General features: G+C 43.5%; 1 protein-coding gene across 7 annotated transcripts in view; it reads left to right on the top strand.

The window, feature by feature from the left end:
* Window positions 1-26,847, top strand: part of LOC115076240 (lipase maturation factor 1-like) — a 295,884-nt gene that overhangs the window by 219,571 nt on the left and 49,466 nt on the right. For all 7 annotated transcript variants that reach the window (XR_003852707.1, XM_029577466.1, XM_029577464.1 and 4 more), the window contains one exon: window positions 4,422-4,589. Coding sequence is in view for 6 of the 7 variants with exons in the window: in XM_029577466.1 (XP_029433326.1) it covers window positions 4,422-4,589 (168 nt within the window). In the remaining variant the exon portion in view is untranslated. The remainder of the gene's footprint in view (window positions 1-4,421; window positions 4,590-26,847) is intronic.

Here is a 26,847-nt window from a genome sequence, read left to right as displayed (position 1 = left end):
AAACGACTTTGTTAGGATGAAGGAAGGAAGGATTGTATGAGAATGGTTTCTTCTACTAACCCAAACGGCATCAGATTTTTGGAGATTCAATTTAAGCTTATGTGTTGCAAGCCAAGAAGAGACAGAATCTAAGCATGAATTATGATTGTTCACATCATTTTTTATTGAATATCATTATTACAAATAAAAAAACAGATTAATATTGCCAAAGGCACAGGTATAAATTTAAAAGCATTGGTGCCAAACTGAACCCTGAGGGACAGCAGCACATAGTTAAATTAACTACAGAGAGCTTGCTATCCCAATTTACTCAGTCAAATATGATCTAAACCATCAAAAGCAAGCTCATATAAACATTGACTTGGCATTCTGGTTTTGCCTACTGGATAGAGATGGTCAGTGACTTTCTTCTGCTGGTTCAAGGTGACGTGGGAATGCAGCTGAGGCAAGACCTCCCAGTCTCCATGCTAATTTTTTTTCTTAATCCTGCTTTGGGTCTTCAAAAACAGAACCAAAAAATGCACACAACTGGTGGGTCTTTTGACATACTGACCCAGTCTTCCCTGCTTCAGACTAATTATAGCAGAAATCTCACATTCCCTGGGTATCCCTTTGTCCTCTTCCCCACCAAAAACACATTGTGAGAAAGGAATATGGAGTTCATTAAACGCTTTTAAATTGAAATAATACTTTATAAGAGAACTTTTATGCAACTTATTATTTTAGAAAAGAAAACATATACCGCAAGTGAAAACAGAGTCTCTAACTGGTTCTTTTCAATATGAAATTGCATTGTTTTAATGTTTTATGTTTCGAATATAATCTGCACTGAATGCCAAGTGCAAGGAAGCTGCGGAATATAAGATTTTTAATAAAATAAATAACATTTTTGTGAGCGACATAGCAGAAGGATTGTCAGGAAGGGTTTGTCTTTTTGCCGATGATACCAAAATCTGCAACAAAGAAACATGCCAGGAAACAAGAAGAAGGATCTAGTGAAGCTCAAGGAATGGTCTAGAGCTTGGCAGCTTAGATTTAATGTAAACAAAATGCAGAATAATGCATTTGGGCTGTAAAACTCAAGGGAGAGGTACAGTGTTGGAAGTGAAATTCTTCTATGCAAAAAAGAGGAGCAAGATCTGGGGGGTGATTGTATCTGATCAATTTAAGATGTCCAAACAGGTGGACAGTGAAAGCAAAAGTCAGAAAGCTGCTTGGCCTTCAAAAAGATATAAGCGGGATGGAGTCTGTCCAGAGGGAGGCTGCTAAAATGATCAGCGGTCTCTGTTCTAAAGTATAAAGAGATAGACTTAAAGATTTAAACCTGTACACCCTGGAGGAAAGGTGAGATAAGAGAGAGACATTCACATATCTCAACGTTTTCCATGCACAGGAGGTGAGCCTCTTTCAACGGAAAGGAGGCTCTAGAACAAGGGGGTCATAGGTTGAGAGAGAAAAGGGGTAGACTCAGGAGTAATTTTAGGAGGATATTACTTTTAGAGTACATTCTGTGACAAGAATTAGATTTTTAAGCACATTGGCAAACATTTCCACCTTTTACATTACATTATAAGTATAAAGTAGCTTTCTTGTGTCTATAATTTATTTTATTTTTACTGAATGAGGAAAAGGGAAAAGGAGACAGAGAAAGTGGAGGAGCAGGAATGGAATGAGGATGGGACGATCAGAAGTCTGAAATGGGGAAAGAGAGGAGGGAAGAACATAAGATGTACCCTGCTGAGTTAGACCAAAGGTCCACTGAGCCCAGCTTTCTATCTCTGAGAATGGCCAGCGCAGGCCACAAGTACCCAGCAAATCCCAAAGAGCAGATTCAATCCTCATTACTCATTCACAGGGATAAGTGTTGGCTTTCCTCAGGTCTCCCTATCTAATAATGGTTTATGGACTTTTCCTACAGGGACTTGTCCAAACTCCTTTTAAATCCAGCTAGATGCCTGGGTCACATCCATTGGCAACCTGTTCCCCAGCTGGACTGTGCACTTCCTCTGATTTGTTAGTTTCATGGAATGTGCCCAGTCCTCCTATTTACCTGATGCCCCCCATTTATGATTTTATAAATCTCTACTCTGGATTCTAATATTGAGTAGGAGGTGTGAATCAGAGGAGTGAGGATCTGGGATCAGGAGTTTAAGGGGTTCCAGGATCTGGGGGATGGAATTTGAGGTCAAGGGAGGGAGGATCTGAATTGTGATGGTGGGGTTGATGGAAGATGTCCCTTCCCTGTTTGTACTGGTCCTTCTTGCTTCTCTATCCCTGCTCTAACCTCCCACCCAATCTAGTAAACACACACCTGATCCTATTTCTCACATACACAAAACTCCCCCCCCCCCCAACACATACACACATTCCCTTCTCTCTCACACACAGACATATGTTTCCCAGCTGATCCCCTCTTATCCCCCTGCTCTTGAGCAAAGTAACTCTTCTTTGTTCTGCTCTGTCTGCTCAAGCCTCACCTCAAGGGGAGGAGCTGAATTAGGGAACATAGCAGCTCTTCTTTGTTCTGCTCTGTCTGCTCAAGCCTCACCTCAAGGGGGAGGAGATGAATTAGGGAACACAGCTGCTCTTCTTTGTTCTGCTCTGTCTGCTCAAGCCTCACCTCAAGGGGGAGGAGCTGAATTAGGGAACACAGCAGCTCTTCTTTGTTCTGCTCTGTCTGCTCAAACCTCACCTCAAGGGGAGGAGCTGAATTAGGGAACACAGCAGCTCTTCTTTGTTCTGCTCTGTCTGCTCAAGCCTCACCTCAAGGGGGAGGAGCTGAATTAGGGAACACAGCAGCTCTTCTTTGTTCTGCTCTGTCTGCTCAAACCTCACCTCAAGGGGGAGGAGCTGAATTAGGGAACACAGCAGTTCTTCTTTGCTCTACTCTGTCTGCTCAAGCCTCACCTCAAGGGGGAGGAGCTGAATTAGGGAACACAGCAGTTCTTCTTTGCTCTGTGCTGTTTGCTCCAGCCTCACCCTCACTCCTCCTGTTCCCTGCATGCTGCACGGGAGAGGAGGGGCTGGAGCAGGAAGCAGAGGGTGGTTCTCTGCTGCCAGAAATTCAATGCAGTTGATAGGCAGTAAATCTTTAGCAGACCTGCTCCCCCCCCCCCCCCCTACATACAGGCCTAGTGTGTCAATTGGCAAATCCAGGCCTGGTCAGGAGGTATTTTTCAATATTGTAATGTAGATCATAATTATTGAAAAATAGATTTTAAAGAAGGTAAAAGATGTACATATTATGACAAAAATGACAACATATAGACAAAGGTTATCACTGACCTACAGCTTACCACTTTGGGATGTTTGGTAAAACGAAGGACAGCCTTGCACTCTCTGTTTATGTATTCTGTGCTCCTTCCACCTCCTCGTTTAGGTTAAGGCTAGGTCTGGATCCCTTGGTAAGAGGAATTAGAGGTGGGTGTGACTTTACTCTCCTTTTAAAGGCTCAAACACTATAGCAATATTTTAAGTAGAAGCATTTCTACTCAGGAATGGCCTCTGCGGCTTAGACATCTTGCTGACCCAGAAATGTTATGGCCGTGACACCCACCAGAAGTGGACTTGGCAGAGCTCAGGAGCCCCTTGAGTTGCTCAGAGGAAGGAAGGATGCGGTCTCTTGTCCTCAGGGGTTACTGCAATCTCCAAGCCATAGAAAGAACTGATTTTATTAATTCCAGCTTTGCTAATAAGGAATTACAATAGTTGTGGGATCTGGCAGTAGAAACTTAGTCTATTGCCATGCAGATTGCAGTTCTCCCCCCCTGTTTTATTTGTATTTTTGATTTAGCTACAAATATCTTAAAGATGTGTTTTGTCTCCTTCAATTACAACTGCCATTTTCAGCTTTCTGTGCTTTCAGAATTTGAAAACAAAGATAATGAAATTGAGTCTATGTTAGATTCTAAGGACAGTTTCATTTTGCTGTCAGCATTCATCAGTTGCTCTAGTTATTATTGTTATATTATTAGTAGTGAACTTGCAAAGTTGCAAATAAAATAGTTTCTTGCAGTCAGGAAAGTGGTTGTTGGGAGGTCCCTAACTATATTGGGCTTTGGGAGTGCTTCCCCAGCTGGCCCGGAGGTCACAAATAGTGACGGGGATATGTACTGAACGTGGGTCTCTTCTGCAATGCTGTGAGCTTCTGGTCCTTTTCTCGAAGCACCACCCTTCGCCATTCCAGAAAGCAAGGTTCTGATGAGGCTGAGATGAAAACAGGTCCCCACCCCCAGCTTTTCTCCCCCTCAGTTAAAGTCTTCCCAGCTCCATGTGTACGTTGAGGGCTGAGACAGATTGTCTGAAACTGCTTGAGGAATGAACAACGCGCCTTTGTCTTACTTTTGCCAAAGAAGCTCAGTGAGGGGACAAATGCCATTTCAATCGCCCATACTAACTCCCTTCCTCCTTTCTTCTTTCAGACTCAGCCTGTACCAAACTATCTTGCCTATTACATGCATCAGTCGCCAGAGTGGTTTCACTGGTTGGAAACCTTGGTCAACCATTTTGTAGAACTGATTGTGCCCTTCTTCATGTTTATGGGACGTCGCATGTGCACCATTCATGGGATTGTGCAGATCTTGTTTCAGGTGAGGCTTTCTTCCTCATGACCCTCTCTGTACTGCTGTTCATGTGTCTTTTTCCCACCACTGGCCTCAGGATTAAGGCCCTGCAGAAGAGACCTCATTTTATGGGATCCACAATTGCTGCAAACGTTCAGTTTACTGATCAGCGGTTCTGTCCTCTTGAGACTTGCACGTGTATTACACTTTCATATACCTGCTACTTTCTTTTCATATTTTTTCTCATGAGAATTTTTTTCTCTTCACTTTCATTATTTTTATTATCTCTGCAGTCGTGTCCTCAGTTGCTACCATTTTTGCATTACAGCTCTTGTTTTGTGCTAAAGAATTTCAAAATAATCCTCATGAAAAACTGTTTTTTTAAAAGATTTGCTAAGACCTAGCCTAACACAGGACTGTTACAATGGATGTGTTGATGCACCAAATTATTGTTGCTTTTTCCAAAGGGGTGGAGCCTCTGTGCCTGCTATTTCCAAAGGGGTGGAGCCTCTGTGCCTGCTATTTCCAGAGGGGTGAAGCCTCTGTGTCTGCTATTTCCAAAGGGGTGGAGTCCCTGTGCCTGCTATTTCCAGAGGGGTGAAGCCTCTGTGTCTGCTATTTCCAAAGGGGTGGAGTCCCTGTGCCTGCTATTTCCAGAGGGGTAAAGCCTCTGTGCCTGCTATTTCCAAAGGGGTGAAGCCTCTGTGCCTGCTATTTCCAAAGGGGTGGAGTCCCTGTGCCTGCTATTTCTGTGCAAGCAAGATCTCTATTTTAAAAGTCACAGGTTTCTACACCTGCAGGGCTCAGCAAATTAGAAACTGTTTTTGTTTGTTTAAAATCATTTCATAGTCTGCCAACATCTTTGCTGTAAGAAATTAAATCTCTGGAGCCCATCCTTCTCTATTCTACACATAACAATTTCCTTTAAACCAGCAAAATAAGTTTAAATGGAGAAATAATTTCTAAGCACATTCCTCAGTGGAGTTCCTGATAGAAATCAGGTACGAGCAGAGGTTAAATAACTCATTTTCTTAGACTACTTTAAAATGTTATGAGATGGGCTTTTTTCTTTGCATCTTTAATGAAATGAAGTTTATTAGAAGGGGGAACAGAGGTGATTTCGGGGCATTTTGGGATGGGTTTCAGAAGTTGCTATTTTGTGAGCAGTGTACACGAATGCATTACCGAACTTATCCATACACTTATACCTTCTAAAGAGGTCATGAAAGAGAGGTTGCACTTGTCCTTTGACTGCATTTTTCGGGTGAAAGATCTGGGTTAAGAGGTGGAGATCAGGCTGAACTGGTGGAAGTGACAGTAAATATGTGCACAAGTTAGTATTTTCAGAAGTAGGCTAAGTGCAGTCTTTGTAAAACTCAGGGTTATAATTATGATGTGTAAAATATATGCACATAATTTTATAAAGTTATGCATTTTCCTGCATTATTAATGTACAAACATATTAAAACACTTTATAAAATACTAATATAAATATTAGTAGGCACATTTACATGTGCATTTGGTGAAAATTGGGCTCATCAATTTCACTTTTGAAGGTGCTCAATAAAACCTCCTCAACCTGTCTATTAAAAAAAAAACCAACTCTCTGCAAAAGAGGTAAGGTGTGTCTAGCAGTTCCTCCCTTCTACTTTAGACAGGGTGAGGGAATGTACTTTTCCTGCTGCCCCAACCAGTGAGAAAGGGGAGGAGACTGGATGGCTCAATTGGTCTTTCTCTGACATGTCTGTGATAAGCCAATAGAAACTCATTGTCACATTTAGGAAGCCGATAGTATAGCAGCAGCCCTTACAGGCTTCTGAAAACCCCAAATACACAACCTGAAAACAATTGAAACAAGTCACAATCAATTTTGATTCTGTTTTTTGTCTAAGAGAAAACAAACAAAATAGGTTCCTAAGTGAAGGGCTCCCGTTGTGTTCAGTACTAGTGTGAATAATTTTGAAACAGTAATGTTAGTGGTAGAAATGTATTTAATCAGTTTCTGTTTCCTTTTCTTTTTTTAAGTCATTAAATAAAAGGTTAGCCCAATTCTGACCAATAAACCCTGTTTTGATTATGGCTAACTAACCCTTTGGGCATCATTTGAGTCCCTACTAAATTCAGCACTGGTTTTTCTCAAAAGAAACGGAGGCTAGACTTTGACAAGCTCTAAAGAAAAACAAGTTGTTATATTACTTAGAAAAATAATTTGAAGGAAATTTGAATTAGTTGTGAAAGGGGAAAGGTTCAGCCACTTGAAAAATAGATGCTTGTTTGTCTCCGAGTCCTCCTAGTAGGGAAAAACATGAGAGGTCGTGGGAGATCCTAGCCATATTGTTCTTAGCCCTCACCAGCCAGGCAAAGAAGTTCTGAATACTTATAGAATCATTAACAATTACAAGTTCTTCTCTGAGAATATAGGAGCTAGAATGAACAGAACTGAGCCGTGCTTAGCATCTTGCAGGCTACTCTAGTTTATGGCAAGAGTCATCATATGATACTGTGCCCTATGTTATGGTTGGGGATGGAGCCAGCTAAAATGTATAGTGAGATGGGTAAAGCATATTTTATATAACATGTAATGAAGAGACCTGTTGGGTCTCAAAAGCTCATATACCTCCTCATATGCATCAGTTACATTGGCTACTGGTTGAAAATAGAATACATTTCAAAACCATTTGCTTTTTCTTTAAATGTATGAATCAACAGGCCCCTGATGATCTCTCCCAGTTTCTTTTCTCCTACACCCCCAGAAGGAAACTGCCATCCTCCCAAATGGCCTTCCTAGCCTCCCCTTCTCTGGATTCATCAGATTAACTTGCCCAAAACTTGGTGCATTCAGTCTTCTAGGCCCCACTCGCACCAAGGTGAACAACCACTGCACAGTTTGGATTGCAAGCGAGCCTTAGCCTTCAGAAGCCCATAGACAGTCCACCCAACTTTTTATTTCTTTTGATAGGAATAGGTTGGGCGTTGCCATTGCCAAACAGACACTATCCAATTGGCTAGCAGATTGCATCTCCTTCTGTTATCCCCAGGCGGGACTGCTTCTTGGGGGTCATGTCAAGGCTCATTCTGTTAGAGCCGTGGCAGTGTTGGTGGCTTACTTGTGAGCAGTTCCTGTGGAGCAGATCTGCAAAGTTGCAATGTGGAGTTCTCTCCACACATTCATATCTCTACTGTGTGGATAGGGATGGCAGACACGACAGTAGGTTCAGCCAGTCTGTCTTCCTGAACATGTTTGAGGTGTAGAACCCAACTCCCCCAAACTAGGGCCCGTTGTTTGGGTTCAGGCTGTCTCCCCCCTCTGTTACCAACAGCACTGGTGGTGTTGTGCCCATTGGCACCTGGTTAGATGTCTGTTGGTCCCTTTTTGTGATAGGAAGGAGCCTGTAGTTAGGGATTCATCTATGTGTGAGGACTACCATCCTGCTTGTCCTCAGAGAAAGCAGAGTTGCTTACCTGTAACAGGTGTTCTCCAAGGACAGCAGGGTGTTAGTCCTCACGAAACCCGCACCCCACCCCGTGGAGTTGGGTTTCTCCTAATTTTTTATTTTATCGTAATTCTATGTTACGAGACTGAAGCGGGACCCCTGCGTGGACGTGTGGTATAGGGCGTGCTGGGCATGCTCGGTGTACCTAGTCAAAATTTCTAGAAACTTTGACATAAGTTTTCCGCCTCGGGCTCCATCTGACGATGTCACCCCTGTGTGAGGACTAGCATCCTGCTGCCCTCTGAGAACACCTGTTACAGGTAAGCATCTCTGCTTTCTAAGAAACCTAAAAGCTTCTCCCAAATTCGACTTAAATGAATAAAGTCAAATTCTTTTGTCACAAAAGAATGTTTGCTCCTTTCTATCCATGTCTTTTCCAGAACAGTAATGTGCTGATTCATTCATTTAAGGCAGCTGCAGGAATTAACACTGTAGCGAGCAGGAGACTGAGGAGGCAGATGGGAGATAGATACATTCCCCTTGCTCTTTGTTTCTAAGGCAGGCTGATAAGGCTGAAATGGGCTATCTGGGCCGTAGCCACGGCATTTCTCGCTCCCTCGGTGGCTGATCAGAGGGAAAGTCGCTGGTGATGCAACATCTCGGGGCCCATTTAACTGGGCCTCCAGTTTTAGCTCTGCTGGTTCCGTTTTAAACATGTTCTGGAGAAAATGTTTAGGTTCTCATTCCCCCCTCATTCTTTCCCACTCACTGTAAAAATGTTTGATTAATTAACTGTCTCTGTTTTCTTAGAGCTAAACTAGAAATAGGGTACTTTTCTGTAACCCCCATGATGGGGCACATAACATGAGAGCTAAGCACCAATCTCTTGAAGGATCTTAGTAAACAAATATGATGAAGCAGATGGTGTGGTGGACCTGGCCCAGAGATTTATCGAGCTGGATAGGGAAAGCTCCCCTTGTGACCCCTCTGACTCCACACCCCTATTCCTTCATTGAACTGATAGCTGCCTCTACCCAACCCATACCTTGGGATAAAGAAGGGTCTCCCAAGCTTCCAGCTATAAGAGGCTCTTACAGCACAAAAATGATCTGCAGATGAGATTTAGTTCGCATGCCCACACACAGAATTCTTCTCAGTCAAAATCCCAGCTGTATAGTTCACTCATTTCCCTTTGAATTTCCCCAAGGCTTCTCATGGCTTCTGCTGGACACAGCTGACCCATGGGGCTGCCCTCTCAATCAATTCTCTGCAACAAGAATCAGAATCAAAGACCTTTCCTGCCCTGAACACCTCCTTATATTGACCCCCAAGGAAATTCTCCCTTAAAGGAATACACCAAATCCTTTACCACAATGACTCATTTATTTAAAAGCTTTTATAGTCCTCTTACATTGGGAAACCCATTCTAAGCAGATTCATCACAATAATCCAACAGTAGAGGTTAACATGCTTGTAAAATTATGCACATACACTCTGTATGCATAGGGGGTAGCATTCCAGGGTTTGGTGTCTGGGCGGCATTGAGACATATACATACTTTATGATTTTAAAATGTTTGTGCGTAAATTCTCTCAGCAGTCTGCTTTGAAATTTGGTGTGATATAGGTACAAATTTGCTGGCTAACTTATGCATGGTTACAAAATTACCCCCAAAACAAATAGCTTGATTTTATTGAGGGTCCATTGGTGGGTGTTAAGATAGTTTTAAAGATTTGCAGCATTTTGTATAGTTTTACTTTTATTTAGAGAGAAAGCTTGTACAGTATCTTTCATAAAATAGCATTGACTTTCTAAGAGAATTGAGTTTTCCTGTAACTTATCTGTGTTGAAAGATCAATGACTTTGGAGAAAGGGCTGAGTAGGCTTTGAAGTAAGGAAACATTTGGAAGAATTCTGTGATTTTGACAGAAGCATTCTAAGGAATAATTTGTAAATGTTTGGTATGATGCAGGTGATCCAGCTATGAGTCACATAGGTAAAGGGAAAATCACTCTGTCCCCTTTGCAGGTAAAAGTAGCTGCTCTGCAGAGGCTTGGGGAGAGGGCGGAGCAGCAAATAATGCACAGGGATTCCATTTTGGACTGCACCTGCTGCAAAGTAGGCGTAACATCCTTGGGTACAAGCACTCATGGTGCTGTCTGGTCCCAAAGTTTCTAAGGGAAACTCCATGGGAAATCTCCCTTTAAAAACGTGCTCGCAGGCCTGCTGTTAAAAAGTACCCATAGGCCTGCAAGATCCCCTCAGGTCTAATAAATACACCCTTAAAGGGGAATTTTCAAAGACATTCCATGCCTAGAAATAGCATATACACGTGTAGCTAGCATGCATGCACCTATATGCTATTTTATAACCCTCTAGAGTATGCAGATAATTTTTTGTTTTTATCAGGGAAACAAAGGTTGGTCAAGAGGTGTCCCAGGTGGGGTTCAAAGGTACGTGCAGTCGTTGCTGTTTTGTAAGATTATACACTTTACACCTGCTCCTGCAAGTGAAATTGGACTTGTCTGATGTCATGCAGTTTTTGGGTGGGAAGTCAGGGTGAACTTGTGGGGGTTCAGGGTAAAGTGCTAGGGTGTTAGGTGAACTGGTGGAGATATCGGCAAACGTTGATTCCAAGTACATATGCAAATTAAATATTCTGAAGGCTTTATATGCACAAATTTTATAAAACACCTCCCTTCGCATGTAATTCTGGGTATTTGTGCAGTGTCATGATTATTTCAGGAGTAAAATATACATGCAAATGTTTATGAAATTGGTAAAGAATGTATGCGTTTTCTTGCACTGGAAATATTTGCACTTGCTGAAACATATGTGGTACTTTCAGAGCGAAATGCATAGCATTTTATAAACTGTATAGTTCCCGCTGCACAGTTTATAAAATACTAGCATTGATCTCCGCCCCTCCATTTCTGCACACAAATGCTGTATCATGAATAGGTTTGAAAGTTAAACTCGCTTTGTATAAGAAAATGTATCCTTTGTCTTTCTCCAAAAGCTGCGGACAGGTCTGCTGTATCACATACTTCCAGCCCCCACTCAATTTACACAGCTGTATTCCACAAGTCCTCCAGCACTGCAAGAGAGATTATCTGTTTTGTGCAGGAAAAACAGGGAATGACAAGAAGAGATTAAAACTGTTATCTCTCTGTTGCCATAGGATGATTACTCAGGGGCCGATGCATACTCACCTCCCTCGGGTAGGATGCTTGGGCGTTGAATCTCACCCTGAGCGCCAGCCAGGCAGCATCAGCCCGCTCTATATTATGCTGGTGCCCAGGACAAAAAACAAGATGCCTTACTTACAAATGGAAATCAGCTGAGTTCATGAGATTGTGATACCCCTCCCCCCTTTTGTTTTGAGGTTTACAAATTTTGGGGGGATATAATGGCTTTGCTTAGTTTTTTGATTTATCCTGTAAGACATAGCAGAACTAGAAAAAATGCAGAAGAGGAGCACAAAAGGATTGAGTGGCTCCCTAATGAAGAGAGGTTATACAGATTGGCAAAAAGATGACTAAGAGAGGGCATGGAAGAAGCTGATAAAATCATGAGTGGGATAGAACAGCTAAATAAAGGACAGTTATTTACCTTTTCAAATTATGTTAAAAGAAGAGGTCACTCCATGAAAGAAACAAACCGAGGACAGTGCTTTTTCATTAAATGCACAGTCAAGCTGTGCAATCTATTGCCAGAGGACATGGTGAAGGTGACGAGCGTAGCGGGGTTTAAAAGAGGCTTGGACAAGTTCCTGCAGGAAAAAGACCACCACATATTATTAGCCAGGTAGACTAAAGAAAGCTATTACTATCCCTGGGAATGCGTTTTTGGGACCTGCCGGGGATGGCCACTGTTGGAGACAGGATTCTGGGCTTGATGGGTCCTGGTTTCACCCAGCAGGGCAATTCTTCTGTTCACACAAAGAGCCAGTGGGAGACCTGGGAGGGGAACTGATGGAATCAGATTATAAGACTACCTGGTACGCCTTCAGCAAATAGGAAAGTCACCCATGAGTCCTTTCTTTTGACATAAATTGTCATTTTGCATTAGTTGAGCTGGACAGAACTGCTCTGTGGTCTTCTTACTAACCAATTAGATTTGCTTTCTCTCCTTTGCTGCAGCTATTAAGTTGGGACTTCTCATCCTGCCTCATCTACTTGCAGGCTGACTTGTTAAGTTTTGATTGTCAAGCATTGCTTTTCATAGGACTGTTCTCTAATCTATTGCAGATTAAATTGTTATTATTTGTAAAGCCTTTTAAATACCAGACTGTGTGGTAACAGTAGACCTGTAGTAATATTGTGCTGTTTATTTTTTCTATTTAAACCAGTTATGTGAAAGTATTGCAAATAATTAAGGTCTCTTCCCCACTAAGTGTTGCCAGATATTCTAGGGACCAATACATTTCCAGGAATATATTCTGAAATCATTTTCATTTAATCATGTTTCCTGTTTTCATTCATGCAGTTTTTCCATCAGCAGGATATCCAGCAGGAACTGCACTGTGTCCCTTCAGCTGATGGCTTAGAGAGAGTCTAAGGTTAATCCTTCAGCCTCATGAAAAAGGACTGATTTTATTCCTACTCTGGTTATCTTAACTTCTTCATGTTGACATTCAGTGTCTTAAAGGCACAGACCATGTTAGCTGTAAAAGTTCATCTCTGGCTTTCCTCTCTTACCTAGTAATCCTCTGTACTTATCGCAGGCTTTCTTGAATTCCATTATCGTTTTTCTCACCATCACCTCCACTGTGTGGCCATTCCATGAATCCACCACCATTGCCATGAAGAAATATTTTCAAATGTTATTCCTATGTCTGCTTCCCTGGACCTTTCATCTCCATGAAGAAATATTTTCAAATGATATTCCTACGTCTGCCTCCCTGGACCTTCCATCTCCATGAAGAAATATTTTCTAATGATATTCCTACGTCTGCCTCCGTGGACCTTCCATCTCCGTGAGGAAATATTTTCTAATGTTATTCCTACGTCTGCCTCCGTGGACCTTCCATCTCCGTGAGGAAATATTTTCTAATGTTATTCCTACGTCTGCCTCCCTGGACCTTTCATCTCCATGAAGAAATATTTTCAAATGATATTCCTACGTCTGCCGCCCTGGACCTTCCATCTCCGTGAGGAAATATTTTCTAATGTTATTCCTACGTCTGCCTCCCTGGACCTTCCATCGCCATGAAGAAATATTTTCCAATGTTATTCCTAAGCCTACCTCCCTGGACCTTCCATCTCCATGAAGAAATATTTTCTAATGATATTCCTACGTCTGCCTCCCTGGACCTTCCATCTCCATGAAGAAATATTTTCTAATGTTATTCCTACGTCTGCCTCCCTGGACCTTCCATCTCCATGAAGAAATATTTTCTAATGATATTCCTACGTCTGCCTCCCTGGACCTTCCATCTCCATGAAGAAATATTTTCTAATGATATTCCTATGTCTGCCTCCCTGGACCTTCCATCGCCATGAAGAAATATTTTCTAATGTTATTCCTACGTCTGCCTCCCTGGACCTTCATGCTATAATTTCTTCTAGAGCATTTTCTTTCTTTTGAAAAAGGTTTGCTTTATATCTTTGAGATATTTGAATGTCCCAAAAATATCCTCATGGCCTGACCTTCCATTAGGCAGACTTAACCACCATTGGGTAGATATTTAAAAACCATCTGGCTAACTTAGTTAGCCAGATAAATCTATCCAGCTATCTTATTTGGGCAGAATAAACCCAGATAAGTTTAAAGTTAGCCAGATAAGTCCAAGTATCAGCACTTATCTGGCTAAATTAGCCAGCTATGTAGCTCCTCTCTGTTATGCCCCCATCCTGCCCATCACTTAGCTGGTTAACTAGTTAGCTGCCTAATTTGGTAGCCGCTGGATGGGGCCAGATATTCAGATGCCATCACTTAGCCAGATGAATCCCTACTTATCCAGCTAAATGGCACCTAATATGGACCTCCTGGAATACAGTAATTTAGGGGGCAGCACCAGGGTTTTCTCCTGTGCATGAGAACACAAGGCTCTGCCCTGATGATCCTATTGGAGAATGTTTGAATCTCAGGCATCAGAGAACAACTCTCTGCTTCCTTCTCATTCCCTTCCCTCTCAGGCAGTGAGGAAGGAACAGGAGAGTAGGGGTGAACCTGCAGCAGATGAAGCACAAAGCAAAGCAAAAAAGAGTCATTCTGCTGCCTAATCAAGTCCCTCCCCTCCTGGTATCTTTCCCCTCCCAGGGAACAGGAAGGGGGAAGGGAGGGGTGAATCTTGAACATTAATGAGAGCATTTTGAATTTCATTCTGTTCAGTATTAGTAGCCAATGTATTTTTTGTAGGACTGCTGTGATATGGTCATGCTTTTTGCTTCTTTCTATCAGTTGTACAGTGGAATTGTGTTTCATCTGGAGTTTGTGGAGGGCCTTGTCTGTTAGACCCTTGTGCAGTATATTACAATAATCCTGGAATAAGTACAGAGGACCTCTAGTTGTGAGGGGAAAGCTAGAGAACAGTGGGGTTCTATGAGATTACACCAGGAATGAGCTTCGATAGACTGAATGGGCCTAAGGGGCCTTATCTTCCGTCATAGTCTGGGTTTCTGTGACTTAAGAACATAAGAACATACCATACTGGGTCAGACTAAGGGTCTGTCAAGCCCAGCATCCTGTTTCCAACAGTGGCCAATCCAGGCCATAAGAACCTGGCAATTACCCAAAAACTAAGTCTATTCCATGTAACCATTGCTAATGGCAGTGGCTATTCTCTAAGTGAACTTAATAGCAGGTAATGGACTTCTCCTCCAAGAACTTATCCAATCCTTTTTTAAACCCAGATACACTAACTGCACTAACCACATCCTCTGGCAACAAATTCCAGAGTTTAATTGTGCGTTGAGTGAAAAAGAACTTTCTCCGATTAGTTTTAAATGTGCCCCATGCTAACTTCATGGAGTGTCCCCTAGTCTTTCTACTATCCGAAAGAGTAAATAACCGATTCACATCTACCCGTTCTAGACCTCTCATGATTTTAAACACCTCTATCATATCCCCCCTCAGTCGTCTCTTCTCCAAGCTGAACAGCCCTAACCTCTTCAGTCTTTCCAGTTCTTAAACAATCCATTCCAGGATATGTTTTATATGATAAGCACTTTGTCATTTAAGTGACAACTAAAGGCATACTTTTTTTGACAAACCTTTGAATTCCAGGATTAGAACGTTCTGTTCACTAGATTGACTGAGTTACTCTTTTTCATTGTTAATCCATTAAATGAATCTGTAAGAGAACAGAAAACATTTGAGGATAACACATCAATTCTACCTATAATAGAATATGTAGGAGATTTGATTTTAATCCATGTGAGACAAGTGCAATGATTTGTACATTCAAATATCAAGTCTGTACCATATCTGATCTAGTGAGATGGAGATATTCTGTGTAGCACTGCAGAAATGAGTGTCACAGTCTTGTGAGCTCTCTGTGGTGTCTTGCAGAGAGCTTACAAAGATGAAAGGGAAGACAGGAAATTAAAGGGGAGATGAAAGGAGATTCATGGATTTCCTGTTAAAACAATCTTGCATCTCTGCTAGGTGAAGCAGTGGTTTTCCAGTGTGTCTGAGGAACACTGATTTTCCTGTCTTGCACTTTTCCAGTTAGAGTATAGTGGATGTGTTACATTATGAAGATTACACTTGCAGTGTTACAGAGTCATCCAACACACAAATGGGAGGAAAACTGCTCTCCAATCGTGAATAAGCACACCGAAAAAGCAAAGAGCAGAAAATTGAAAGAGACCAATACTTCGTAGAGTGATAAAAAAAGTTCCTGATTTTTATTATTATTGTCCTTTTAAAGCAGCTACTCCCAGAGCTCAAGTAGAATAAATCCGTTTTCTACCAGGTCCCCCGACACGGACTGTGTTTCGCTTAGAGCTGCGTCAGGAGGGACTGAGTACAGTGTATTATTTCAACCACTTCACTCAGGTCCGGACCTGAGGTGCATCGCCAGCCTTCAGAGGAAAGGAAAGAAGACAAAATTAAAAAGCAGTGTTTTTATTATCCAGAAATGTGCTAGCTGATGAGAGTGCGTGCATGACTGCACACTTTACAGCTTAGAAAAAGGGGTAAAAGTGAGAAAAAATGTTTGAGAGCAGGGTTCCTAGAGCAGGTCACTGGGTTAAGTTTCTTTCTGTACGAGCCCATGCACCAGATCCCAAACAGTTAGAGGTTGATTTTAAAAAGTCCCTGTGCGCGCGGTTCCTGGCTCGTGCACATGGACGCGCCGATTTTATAATATGCATGCGCCAGCGCGCATCTTATAAAATCCAATGGCCGCGTGCACATGCGCACCGCATATTAAAATGACCGCGCACATGTGCGGGCGGGGCGACCCGCGACTTGCGTGTGCAGGGGGAGTATTTATAACTTATGTGCAGCGACGCAATCAGGCCTCTCCCAGTTCCCTGCTAGTCCGCTCCAATTAAGGAGTGAACTGGGAGGGAACTTTCCGTAACCCTTCCCTTCCTACCTCCTCCCCGACCCCTAACCTAACCCTACCTATACCTAATTTTTTAATTTTGTTACTTAATGCTCCTCCGGCCGCCAGGGCACACTGTCCCGGCTGACCCCTGGCCCGCCCCTTTTCTTAAAGACGGCTCTTCCGCGCGTACCACAAGATACACACGTGGCCATGGGGTTGTAAAATCCCTGCATCATGTGCGCAGCCCAGCCACGTGCGTATTTCGCAGTTTTTACGCACGCCGGCAATTTCAACTTCGGCCTTTAATTGGCTGGGTGAGTTCTGAATTGTACATGCGCAAAGTTACACCTGCTCCAAGGACAGTGATTCAGGCTTTACTTAATTTTAAATTGGACCACTGCAATGGTCTTTATGTGAGCCTTCCAGAAAATCTTACATGTAGAGTGCAGATTATTCAGGCTCTTTAGGGGGATGTCTCGTAGGACTTCAGTTGGGTCAGTAATACATAAATTACATTGATAATTAACTTATGATCACAGTTTAAGATTTTGACATTGACGTTTTGGGTGTTGAGAGAGAAAGGTCCTAACTATCACTGATAAAGCTGCAGTGGTGTATACTGACACGAACATTATGGTTTAGTAAAGGGGGCCTTACTGGTCATTCCAACATTTAGACGAGTTAGGCATGTTTGTCTGCGGGCCATCGTAGCTCCTGTGCTCTGCAATCTTCTTCCAGTTGATGTTGAATGGGAGAGTAATTGTTTAACCTTTCAGCAAAAAAGTAGAATCCTGGTTATTTTTGCAGGTATAAGCGACCTTTTAATAGGAGGGAAAATGAAGGAATGTGAGACAGTAGGGTGGGACAGTGGCAAGTGATGAAGTTTCTACTATTATAGAGGGTAATTGTCAAAAGGATTTACACACTTAAAACTGGGTTTTACACGTGTAAATTCACTTTACCCGTGTAAGTGGGCTTTTTAAAATTGCTACAGTATGTGCCATTGAATAGTCCATAGGTTTTATGCCCGAAAGTGCACTTTAAAAGATGAATTTTCAAAAGCTGTGAGCATAAAAATGAGCACTTAAACATGTCAAATAACACATACATGAGTGAGTATAAGCTATTTTATAGGTTCAAAGTACTTCTGCAAATCATAGTGCACAATTAAATTTGCACACACAAGAAAGGGCCGGACCAGGGGTGTTCCAGGGCGGGGACAACATTTACACGAGTAAGTTGCTATTTTATAAGCAATTTACACCTTTAAATTGGGCAGTTTGGTTGCAGGCCTGGACTTAGGCATAGACAACGTAGGCGACAGTTCCTGCTGCCAGGCCTTCACCCTGACTTGCTGCCTTGACTGTGGCGTTTACCGTATAGAGCGGCACCAATCCTGTAGCATCCCCACTGCATCAAAAAACTTCAGCGCCAGGCCTGCAAGCATCCCGCCCCCTCGTAGGGGTTTCCATGGGAACAGGAGGGCCTTGCAGGACCCGCAGGGTGGGAGCTGAAGACCAGGACCAGTGGCAGAGGTAAGGATTTGAGAGCAGAAACAAAGATGGAGAAAAGACTCCTCACACTTCCACACCCCCATAGCCCATAAGCGTCTGGTTTTAAATCAAGCCCTGATCGCTGTCATCTTAAAAGTGAATAAATGGCAGGGTGAGAGGTCTGAGTGAAATGAGGGGACTTCAGGCTGAAGAGCCAGGAGGGTCCTCATGAGCCACAGGTGGACTGGACGAGCTGCTAGACTAATTGATAAAACTAGTTAATTGCCGCACGCATATTAGAAAATCCCCCGATGTACATGTGTAAAAGCTTATGGGGAGTAAATGCATCTATATAATGCATGTAAAATCTACTCACATGTCCCTTTAAAATTTGAAGTAAAAATACACAGGTCCATCATTTGTGCACACTTATCTGGTTAAATTCTGACTTATCTAGCTAAATAGCACCTTTGCCACTACTTAGACAAATTGTAATCTATCTGGCTAAGTTGTGGCACGTATTTGGCTAAATTATAACTTATCCGGCCAGATAAGTGTGAAAAGCACTACTTGTTCATCTAAGTAGCGGTCTTCAGACTTATCCAGCTATGTAAGATAGCCAAATAGGTCTAAAAGAAAGGCACCACTTAACTGAATAAATCTTAAATCACTACTTATTTGGCTATCTGACTTATATAAATAAGTCAGATAGCCAAATAAGTCCAAATAGCACTACTTAAATTGACAAATAGCACTTTTCAGACTTATCCAGCTAAGTAGCAACTTTGTCCAAATAAGTCTGAACTTACGCAGGTTGCGGTTTTTACATGCAAGAACATGTTTGGTGCATATGTACTTGTATTTTATAACTTACATATATTGTTTGCGCAGGTTATAAAATACTGTAGCAACTTTGCACGCACCCATATACATGTGTATATCAGCACGCGTGAGCAGCTTTGAAAGTTATCCTCCTTACATGTAAATGGGCTTTTGAAAACTGCTATGATAATGTCTTACATTTACCTATGTAAATTTATGTTATTGCTTGTTTTTAAGAATTGTGCATGCTATTATGTATACCGTCTTGGGCGATTTTTTTTAAACCGATAATATGTGCATGTAAACTTACGCACAGGATGCACATAGGTCCTATCCTACCCCAAATCTGTCCCCAGGAACGCCTGCCGTGAGTTTGTGCAAAGCTATGAGTGTACTAGGGTTGACTTGGGTACTTTTTAACCAAATGGTTAAGCAGATGCTGTTTGGTCCTTTCCGTCAGCTCTTTTGCTTTTTCACATATGTTACTAAGACAGACGAAAGATACATTACTTCAGGCTTTGGGCAGTCTATAAACCAGGCGAGCTTTTAATTCTAACCTAGAAATCATTTTAAAAAAGCAATCCTTAGTCCAAGCAAGGCTAGACGCAGATACTTTTCTTCCTTCTATATAGAAAAAAGAGGCACAAGTTTTTTTATTTAAGGTTGATCAGAAAAAAAATGTAAATTGTTTTCTGCCTAGGATATAATATTCTTCGTGATATTATGTAATTTATTAGAGCCAGTGAGCAGCGGGAGCTGTTTATGCCTGTCTTTTTCTGAACTGAAATCTTTCTGTCTGGAAGGAAAGGAAACACAACCAGAGCTCTCTAGGATTGGAGAAAATGTCTTCTGCTGCCTCCCCACTCGCCTCGGTTTCTCAGTCCCACTTATATTTATCGAGCACCAGCACATGTCAAGAACTTCTGTGCAGAATTTATGTTCTGCTTATGTAAAAAGAATGTCCTGTAAGACAGATTATTAACGTGCGGTGCTTTTATTTACAAGTAGAATCTTTTTCATGGATGTAGAGAGATAGATGCAGAGGGGGACGAGGGGAACGTTAGGCTTGCATCTGATACATTTGCAGCAGGAGCCACACAGTTGATAAAATACTGGGTATGTCTGTCTCAAAAGCATGTATGTATCTTTCAGTGCAGAGTAACTGTAATATGTGCGCCTAATTAGTGCCGTTTATGCGCAGAGGTAGGTATTCTATCAAGTATCTACAAACTCTGAAAATACTTATTTGTGTGCGTACTTTAATCACCAGTTCATCCATTCCTCCACTAGTTCACCCTGAGCCCCCACTATTTAATCCAGACCTCCCACCCAAAAATTGCACACACAAGACCAGTCCGATTTCAGTTCCATGACTCAATTACAGGTGTAAAAGTGTGCGAACCAGTTCAGTAATGTACTATTACTAATACTACTACTGACCACGACATAAAAAGCAGCTGTACAAAGACACAAAAAGACAATCCCTGCTCAATACAGCTTACAATCTAATAAGACAAACATACAGGACAAGAGCGTATACCACTTACAGACTATTTAGTGGTGCGTGAGCTTCCGAAGCCCACCCTGGAGCGCACAACACACATCCTTCAGGCTTTCACAAAATACTAGCTGCACAGGTACATGCTACTTGCACACGTAATTTCCAGTTTTACGTGACATGAATGTGAGAAAAAAGTCATAAATTGTAAACTTTACTGCATGTACTAGTGCTCTTGGGATAACACGACATCTGATGACCTGCACTAACTACACATCATTATGGCCTCCACCACATGGGATCCAGGTTATAAAAACATGTTTTGGCATGTTTGGAAGTCATTTCCAATTTATTCCTAGTATGATCACTATTTGGGCAGTTTTTGATAAAAGGGGAAGCTTGGCACACAGAGACTCCTTCTTACACTGGATTTTGCATTAAGATCAGGGGGAGGAGATGCACATAAGCCAATGGAGAGGGGCACAAACTAGGTACTTTTTAGAGACCCCCGACTTCTTTTAGATTCCGTTCCATGATCAGAAATTGGCAATTTATAAATCAGTCTGGGCAGGGATGGATTTTGGGGTGGGCGAGCTGAGTGGTCACCCAGGGCCTAGACACCGCCAACATCACCCATCCCGCTCTTCGGCCACGGCGAGATGAAACCTGTCCTGTATGTTTGTCTTATTAGATTGCGACAGGTCTCATCCCGCCGTGGCTGAAGAGAGGCCCGGTGACTGCGACAGGTCTCATCCCGCCGTGGCCGAAGAGCGGCCCGGTGACTGCGACAGGTCTCATCCCGCCGTGGCCGAAGAGCGGCCCGGTGACTGCGACAGGTCTCATCCCACCGTGGCCGAAGAGAGGCCCGGTGACTGCGACAGGTCTCATCCCGCCGTGGCCGAAGAGAGGCCCGGTGACTGTGACAGGTCTCATCCCGCCGTGGCCGAAGAGAGGCCAGGTGACTGCGACAGGTCTCATCCCGCCACGGCCGAAGAGAGGCCAGGTGACTGCGACAGGTCTCATCCCACCACGGCCGAAGAGAGGCCCAGTGACTGCGACAGATCTCATCCCGCCGTGGCCGAAGAGAGGCCCGGTGACTGCGACAGATCTCATCCCGCCACGGCCGAAGAGAGGCCCGGTGACTGCGACAGGTCTCATCCCGCCACGGCCGAAGAGAGGCCCGGTGACTGCGACAGGTCTCATCCCGCCATGGCCGAAGAGCGGCCCGGTGACTGCGACAGGTCTCATCCCGCCGTGGCCGAAGAGAGGCCCGGTGACTGCGACAGGTCTCATCCCGCCGTGGCCGAAGAGAGGCCCGGTGACTGCGACAGGTCTCATCCCGCCACGGTTGAAGAGCGGCCCGGTGACTGCGACAGATCTCATCCCGCCACGGCCGAAGAGAGGCCCGGTGACTGAGACAGGTCTCATCCCGCCACGGCCGAAGAGAGGCCCGGTGACTGCGACAGGTCTCATCCCGCCGTGGCCGAAGAGCGGCCCGGTGACTGCGACAGGTCTCATCCCGCCGTGGCCGAAGAGAGGCCCGGTGACTGCGACAGGTCTCATCCCGCCGTGGCCGAAGAGAGGCCCGGTGACTGCGACAGATCTCATCCCGCCACGGCCGAAGAGAGGCCTGGTGACTGCGACAGGTCTCATCCCGCCGTGGCCGAAGAGCGGCCCGGTGACTGCGACAGGTCTCATCCCGCCGTGGCCGAAGAGCGGCCCGGTGACTGCGACAGGTCTCATCCCGCCACGGTTGAAGAGCGGCCCGGTGACTGCGACAGGTCTCATCCCGCCACGGCCGAAGAGAGGCCCGGTGACTGCGACAGATCTCATCCCGCCACGGCCGAAGAGAGGCCCGGTGACTGCGACAGATCTCATCCCGCCGTGGCCGAAGAGCGGCCCGGTGACTGCGACAGGTCTCATCCCGCCACGGCCGAAGAGAGGCCCGGTGACTGCGACAGATCTCATCCCGCCACGGCCGAAGAGAGGCCCGGTGACTGAGACAGGTCTCATCCCGCCACGGCCGAAGAGAGGCCCGGTGACTGCGACAGGTCTCATCCCGCCGTGGCCGAAGAGAGGCCCGGTGACTGCGACAGGTCTCATCCCGCCGTGGCCGAAGAGAGGCCCGGTGACTGCGACAGGTCTCATCCCGCCGTGGCCGAAGAGAGGCCCGGTGACTGCGACAGATCTCATCCCGCCACGGCCGAAGAGAGGCCTGGTGACTGCGACAGGTCTCATCCCGCCGTGGCCGAAGAGCGGCCCGGTGACTGCGACAGGTCTCATCCCGCCGTGGCCGAAGAGCGGCCCGGTGACTGCGACAGGTCTCATCCCGCCACGGTTGAAGAGCGGCCCGGTGACTGCGACAGGTCTCATCCCGCCACGGCCGAAGAGAGGCCCGGTGACTGCGACAGATCTCATCCCGCCACGGCCGAAGAGAGGCCCGGTGACTGCGACAGATCTTATCCCGCCGTGACCGAAGAGAGGCCCGGTGGTCAAGGTGGATGCCATTCCACCGTGGCCGAAGAGAGGCCTGGGGAGGGAACACCATCAGGTGGGGGGCCACTTTTCGCCCAGAGTGCCATTTATCCTAGAGCTGGCCCTGAATCTGGGTGAAAAAGGAAGCTTACGATTTAAACTTTAGATTTCAAAACTCAGATTGCAGTAAAAAGAGGAGGAGCTATAAAAATATCTGGATTGTGCCCCTCCCCTTTGGATTAAACATTAGTTCACCTCTAATTGCAAACAATGAAACTAAGCCTGAAATCACACTTAGTTGTCCATTATTTACCTTCCTATCCTGTGTTTTATGAAGTCACTCGTTCCCTTTTGTGCAAATTTATTTATTTTATTTTATTTATTTAGAATTTTTATATACCGAAATTCTTGTTGGGAAACAAATCAATCCGGTTTACAGGTAACAACAATAATGCCTCGGGACGGGAAACAGTGCCCCTGGCTTTACATGAAACATATTGAACAGAACGATTCAAAAACGATTCAAAAGAATAACAATAAGGTGACTTCTCTGGGTTGGGGACAAACCTGGACTTTGAAGGTCTTATCACCTGCACTTGGGATTAGTTGCTCTCTTTATTGAAATTACCCAACTGCTTTAAAAAAAAAAGTCCCTGGTTGTGTGGCTTTACTTTTCAAGTTTAAAATCCGGCTCAGTCCCCACCTGTGATCACCACATGTATGCACCACAGAACTGCAATAAATTACAACGCAACAGGGAATTTTCAGAAACACATCCTCTTCTGTCTTGGAGTCATGTTACATCAGCCTAAAAACATCTGGACTGAATGTCTGTTGGCTCCCTAAGGATCCCTTCATATTAAAGGCTCATCTTCTTTGTAGCTACTCAGTTTTTTCCCTCTACGTGACTCTTCGGCTCTCTCTTACTTTAAATCGACTTGGCTTTGCATAAAATTGGTATTTTATGTGCAGTACTTAAGACGTATAGTAGAATAATTTTAGACGTTTCCTCCCAATGGTAAACATGGATATAAAAACACAATATTATATATTTTTCTCATGAGAAATATCTTAAAAGGATACAGTCTATGTGAAAAATTATCACAGACATATTTTAAGCTACCAGATGAAAATATATTTGAAGTAAATTAAAGCAAAATAAATGATACTTATTCATACAAAATAAACTGCAACTTTTTCACCTTAATATTGGTAGTCAGCTGCTTCTGTACTCTTCTGTGTGGCAGTTTTATGTTTATTTTTGCAATAAACAATCTTACAGCTTTCTCAGGTTTGCTTTAATGTCTTGAAACCCAGTCTAGTATGGGCAGCATCTCTCATAGCATAAAATGCATGTAATGCCACTGGGGCATTTTAGAACATAAGAACCTAAGATATGCCATACTGGGTCAGAGCAAGGGACCATCAAGCCCAGCATCCTGTTTCCAACAGTGGCCAGTCCAGGCCACAAATACCTTGCAAGTAGCCAAACATTAAATAGATCCCCTGTACTAATGCCAGTAATAACAGTGGCTATTCCCTACTGATTAATAGCAGTTTATGGACTTCTCCTCCAGGAACTTATCCAAATTTTTTTAAACCCTGCTACACTAACTGCCCTAACACATCCTCCGGCAATGAATTCCAGAGCTTGATTGTATGTGAATGAAAAAGAGTCTTCTCTGATTTGTTTTAAATGTGCTAGTTGCTAACTTCATGGAGTGCCCCCTAGTCCTTGTATTATCTGAAAGGGTAAATAACTGTTTCACATTTACCACTTCAAGTACTTTCATGATTTTCTAGACCTCTATCATATCTCCCCTCAGCCATCTCTTCTCCAAGCTGAATAGCCCTAACCTCTGTAGCCTTTCCTCATAGGGGAGCCGTTCCATCCCCTTTATCATTTTTGTCACCTTTCTCTGTACTTTCTCCAATGCAATGGTATCTTTTTGGAGATACGGCAATCAGAACTGCACATGGTATTCAAGGTGCGGTCTCACCAAGGAGCGATACAGAGGCATTATGACATCTTCCATTTTATTTGCCATTCCCTTCCTAATAATTCCTAACATTTTGTTTGCTTTTTTGAACGCCATAGCACACTGAGCCAGTGATCTCAATGTAATATCAACTATGAGGCTCAGATCTTTTTCCTAGATGGTAACTCCTAATTTAGGGCCTAACATCGTGTAATTATATCATGGGTTATTGTTCCCTATTTGCATCACCTTGCACTTGACTACGTTATATTTCATCACCCAATCTTCCAGTCTTGCAAGGTCCTCCTGCAATTTATCACAATCTGCTTGAGATTTAACTACTCTGAATAATTTTGTGTCATCTGCAAATTTGATTACCTCATTCGTCGAACCCCTTTCCAGATCATTTATAAATATATTGAAAAGCACTGGTCCAAGTACAGATCCCTGAGACACTCCACTGTTTACCCTTTTCCACTGAGAAAATTGTCCATTTAATCCTACTCTCTGTTTCCTGCCTTTTAACCAGTTTGTAATCCACGAAAGGACATCGCCTCCTATCCCATGACTTTTTAGTTTTCTTAGAAGCCTCTCATGAGGGACTTTGTCAAACGCCTTCTGAAAATCCAAATACATCACATCTACAGTTCACCTTTATCCACATGTTTATTCACTTCTTCAAAAAAATGAGGGAGATTTGTGAGACAAGACTTCCCTTGGGTAAATGCATGCTGGCTGTGTCCCATTATATCATGTCTATCTAAATGTTTTGTGATTTTATTCTTTGTAATAGTTTCCACGATTTTTCCCAGCACTGAAGTTAGGCTCACCAATCTATAGTTTCCTGGATCACCCCTGGAGCCCTTTTTATATATCAGGGTTACATTGGCCATCTTCCTTTTGTAGGACATATAAATTTATGAGAGGAGTGTTTTATCATTAAGCTCAGATGGGTTAAGGCTCTGTGGTAGCATCTGCTTATGCTGTAAAATTGGCCAATATTCTTAAGAATGATACAATATCTTTCAACCTGCTTGTGTCCATGGCACCCTTAAATTAACAAAAATGTAGTGTGGCAGGCCAGCCTCCTCAGAGCAAGCAGTACGTCCAGAGAGAGAGCACTGAAAGGGAGAGAGGGGGAGAAAAGACGCTTGACCCGTCAAGATGGAGCAAGCTCCTCTGTATCCAAATGTAGGAGAAGGGAGACTTCTGTGTGGTGAGGGCAGTCGGCTCAGTCAGTTACCTTGGCTGCTGCTTCTCTGCCTCTGCTCCCAACATTCAGAGTAGTGCACGCTCTTCCTGGGGATTAGACAGAGGCTGGGTGTAATGTGTGTGCTGTACAAGTGGGTCCCAGCTATTTGTACTCTGCATGCTGTCTATAATTACCACACTCCAGGGCTCGTGCTGTAGCTAGAAAGAAGAGGCATCCATGATTACCCATGGACTTGGAAAATAGTTCTTACAAGTCTAGAGCCACAGCTGATGTATTTTGTTGCTGTAAGAGCAGAGCCCAGGTGCAAGCCTATATTTGAGCATTAGGCATTGATGACTTTTCAGTGGCACACTTGATCAGGTCTGAAGGCACGCCAGTGACTCATGGCATACTGATTGGGAAATGCCGAGATATCTATATGTACATGAACACATATACTAAACTAAACTCATCTACAGTTTATAGACCGCCCTTCTGGTCCGTCAAAGAACCACCTAATAAGTAAATAATCGAATACAGTATAAATATGCATAATCAGATACATGGTATATAATAAATACATAATCAAATGCATGAAAATCAAATAAATACATAATCACATATAAGCTAAATGTACAGAATTCATTGCATAATCAAATATATTTAAAACATGCTTAATAAATTCAAAGTATAAAAACAATATATAAAAAGCACAATCACCTTTCAAATTAACTTTATTCTAAAATGCTTAATAGAGAATGATAGAGCACTGCGCGGGGTGGGCAATGTGCCAGCACACTGTACTTACTGATAGGTATAAAAAGAAAGAGGAAGGTTGAGCAGAGGGGGAGATGGTAGTGGGACTTGGGGCTCCTGGATTTATAGCTGGGCC

Source organism: Rhinatrema bivittatum, chromosome 14, assembly GCF_901001135.1.
Source record: "Rhinatrema bivittatum chromosome 14, aRhiBiv1.1, whole genome shotgun sequence".
In the NCBI taxonomy this organism is placed as follows: Eukaryota; Metazoa; Chordata; class Amphibia; order Gymnophiona; family Rhinatrematidae; genus Rhinatrema; species Rhinatrema bivittatum.
Note: the sequence above shows the minus strand (reverse complement) of the source record. Positions and strands in the feature narration are given on the sequence as shown.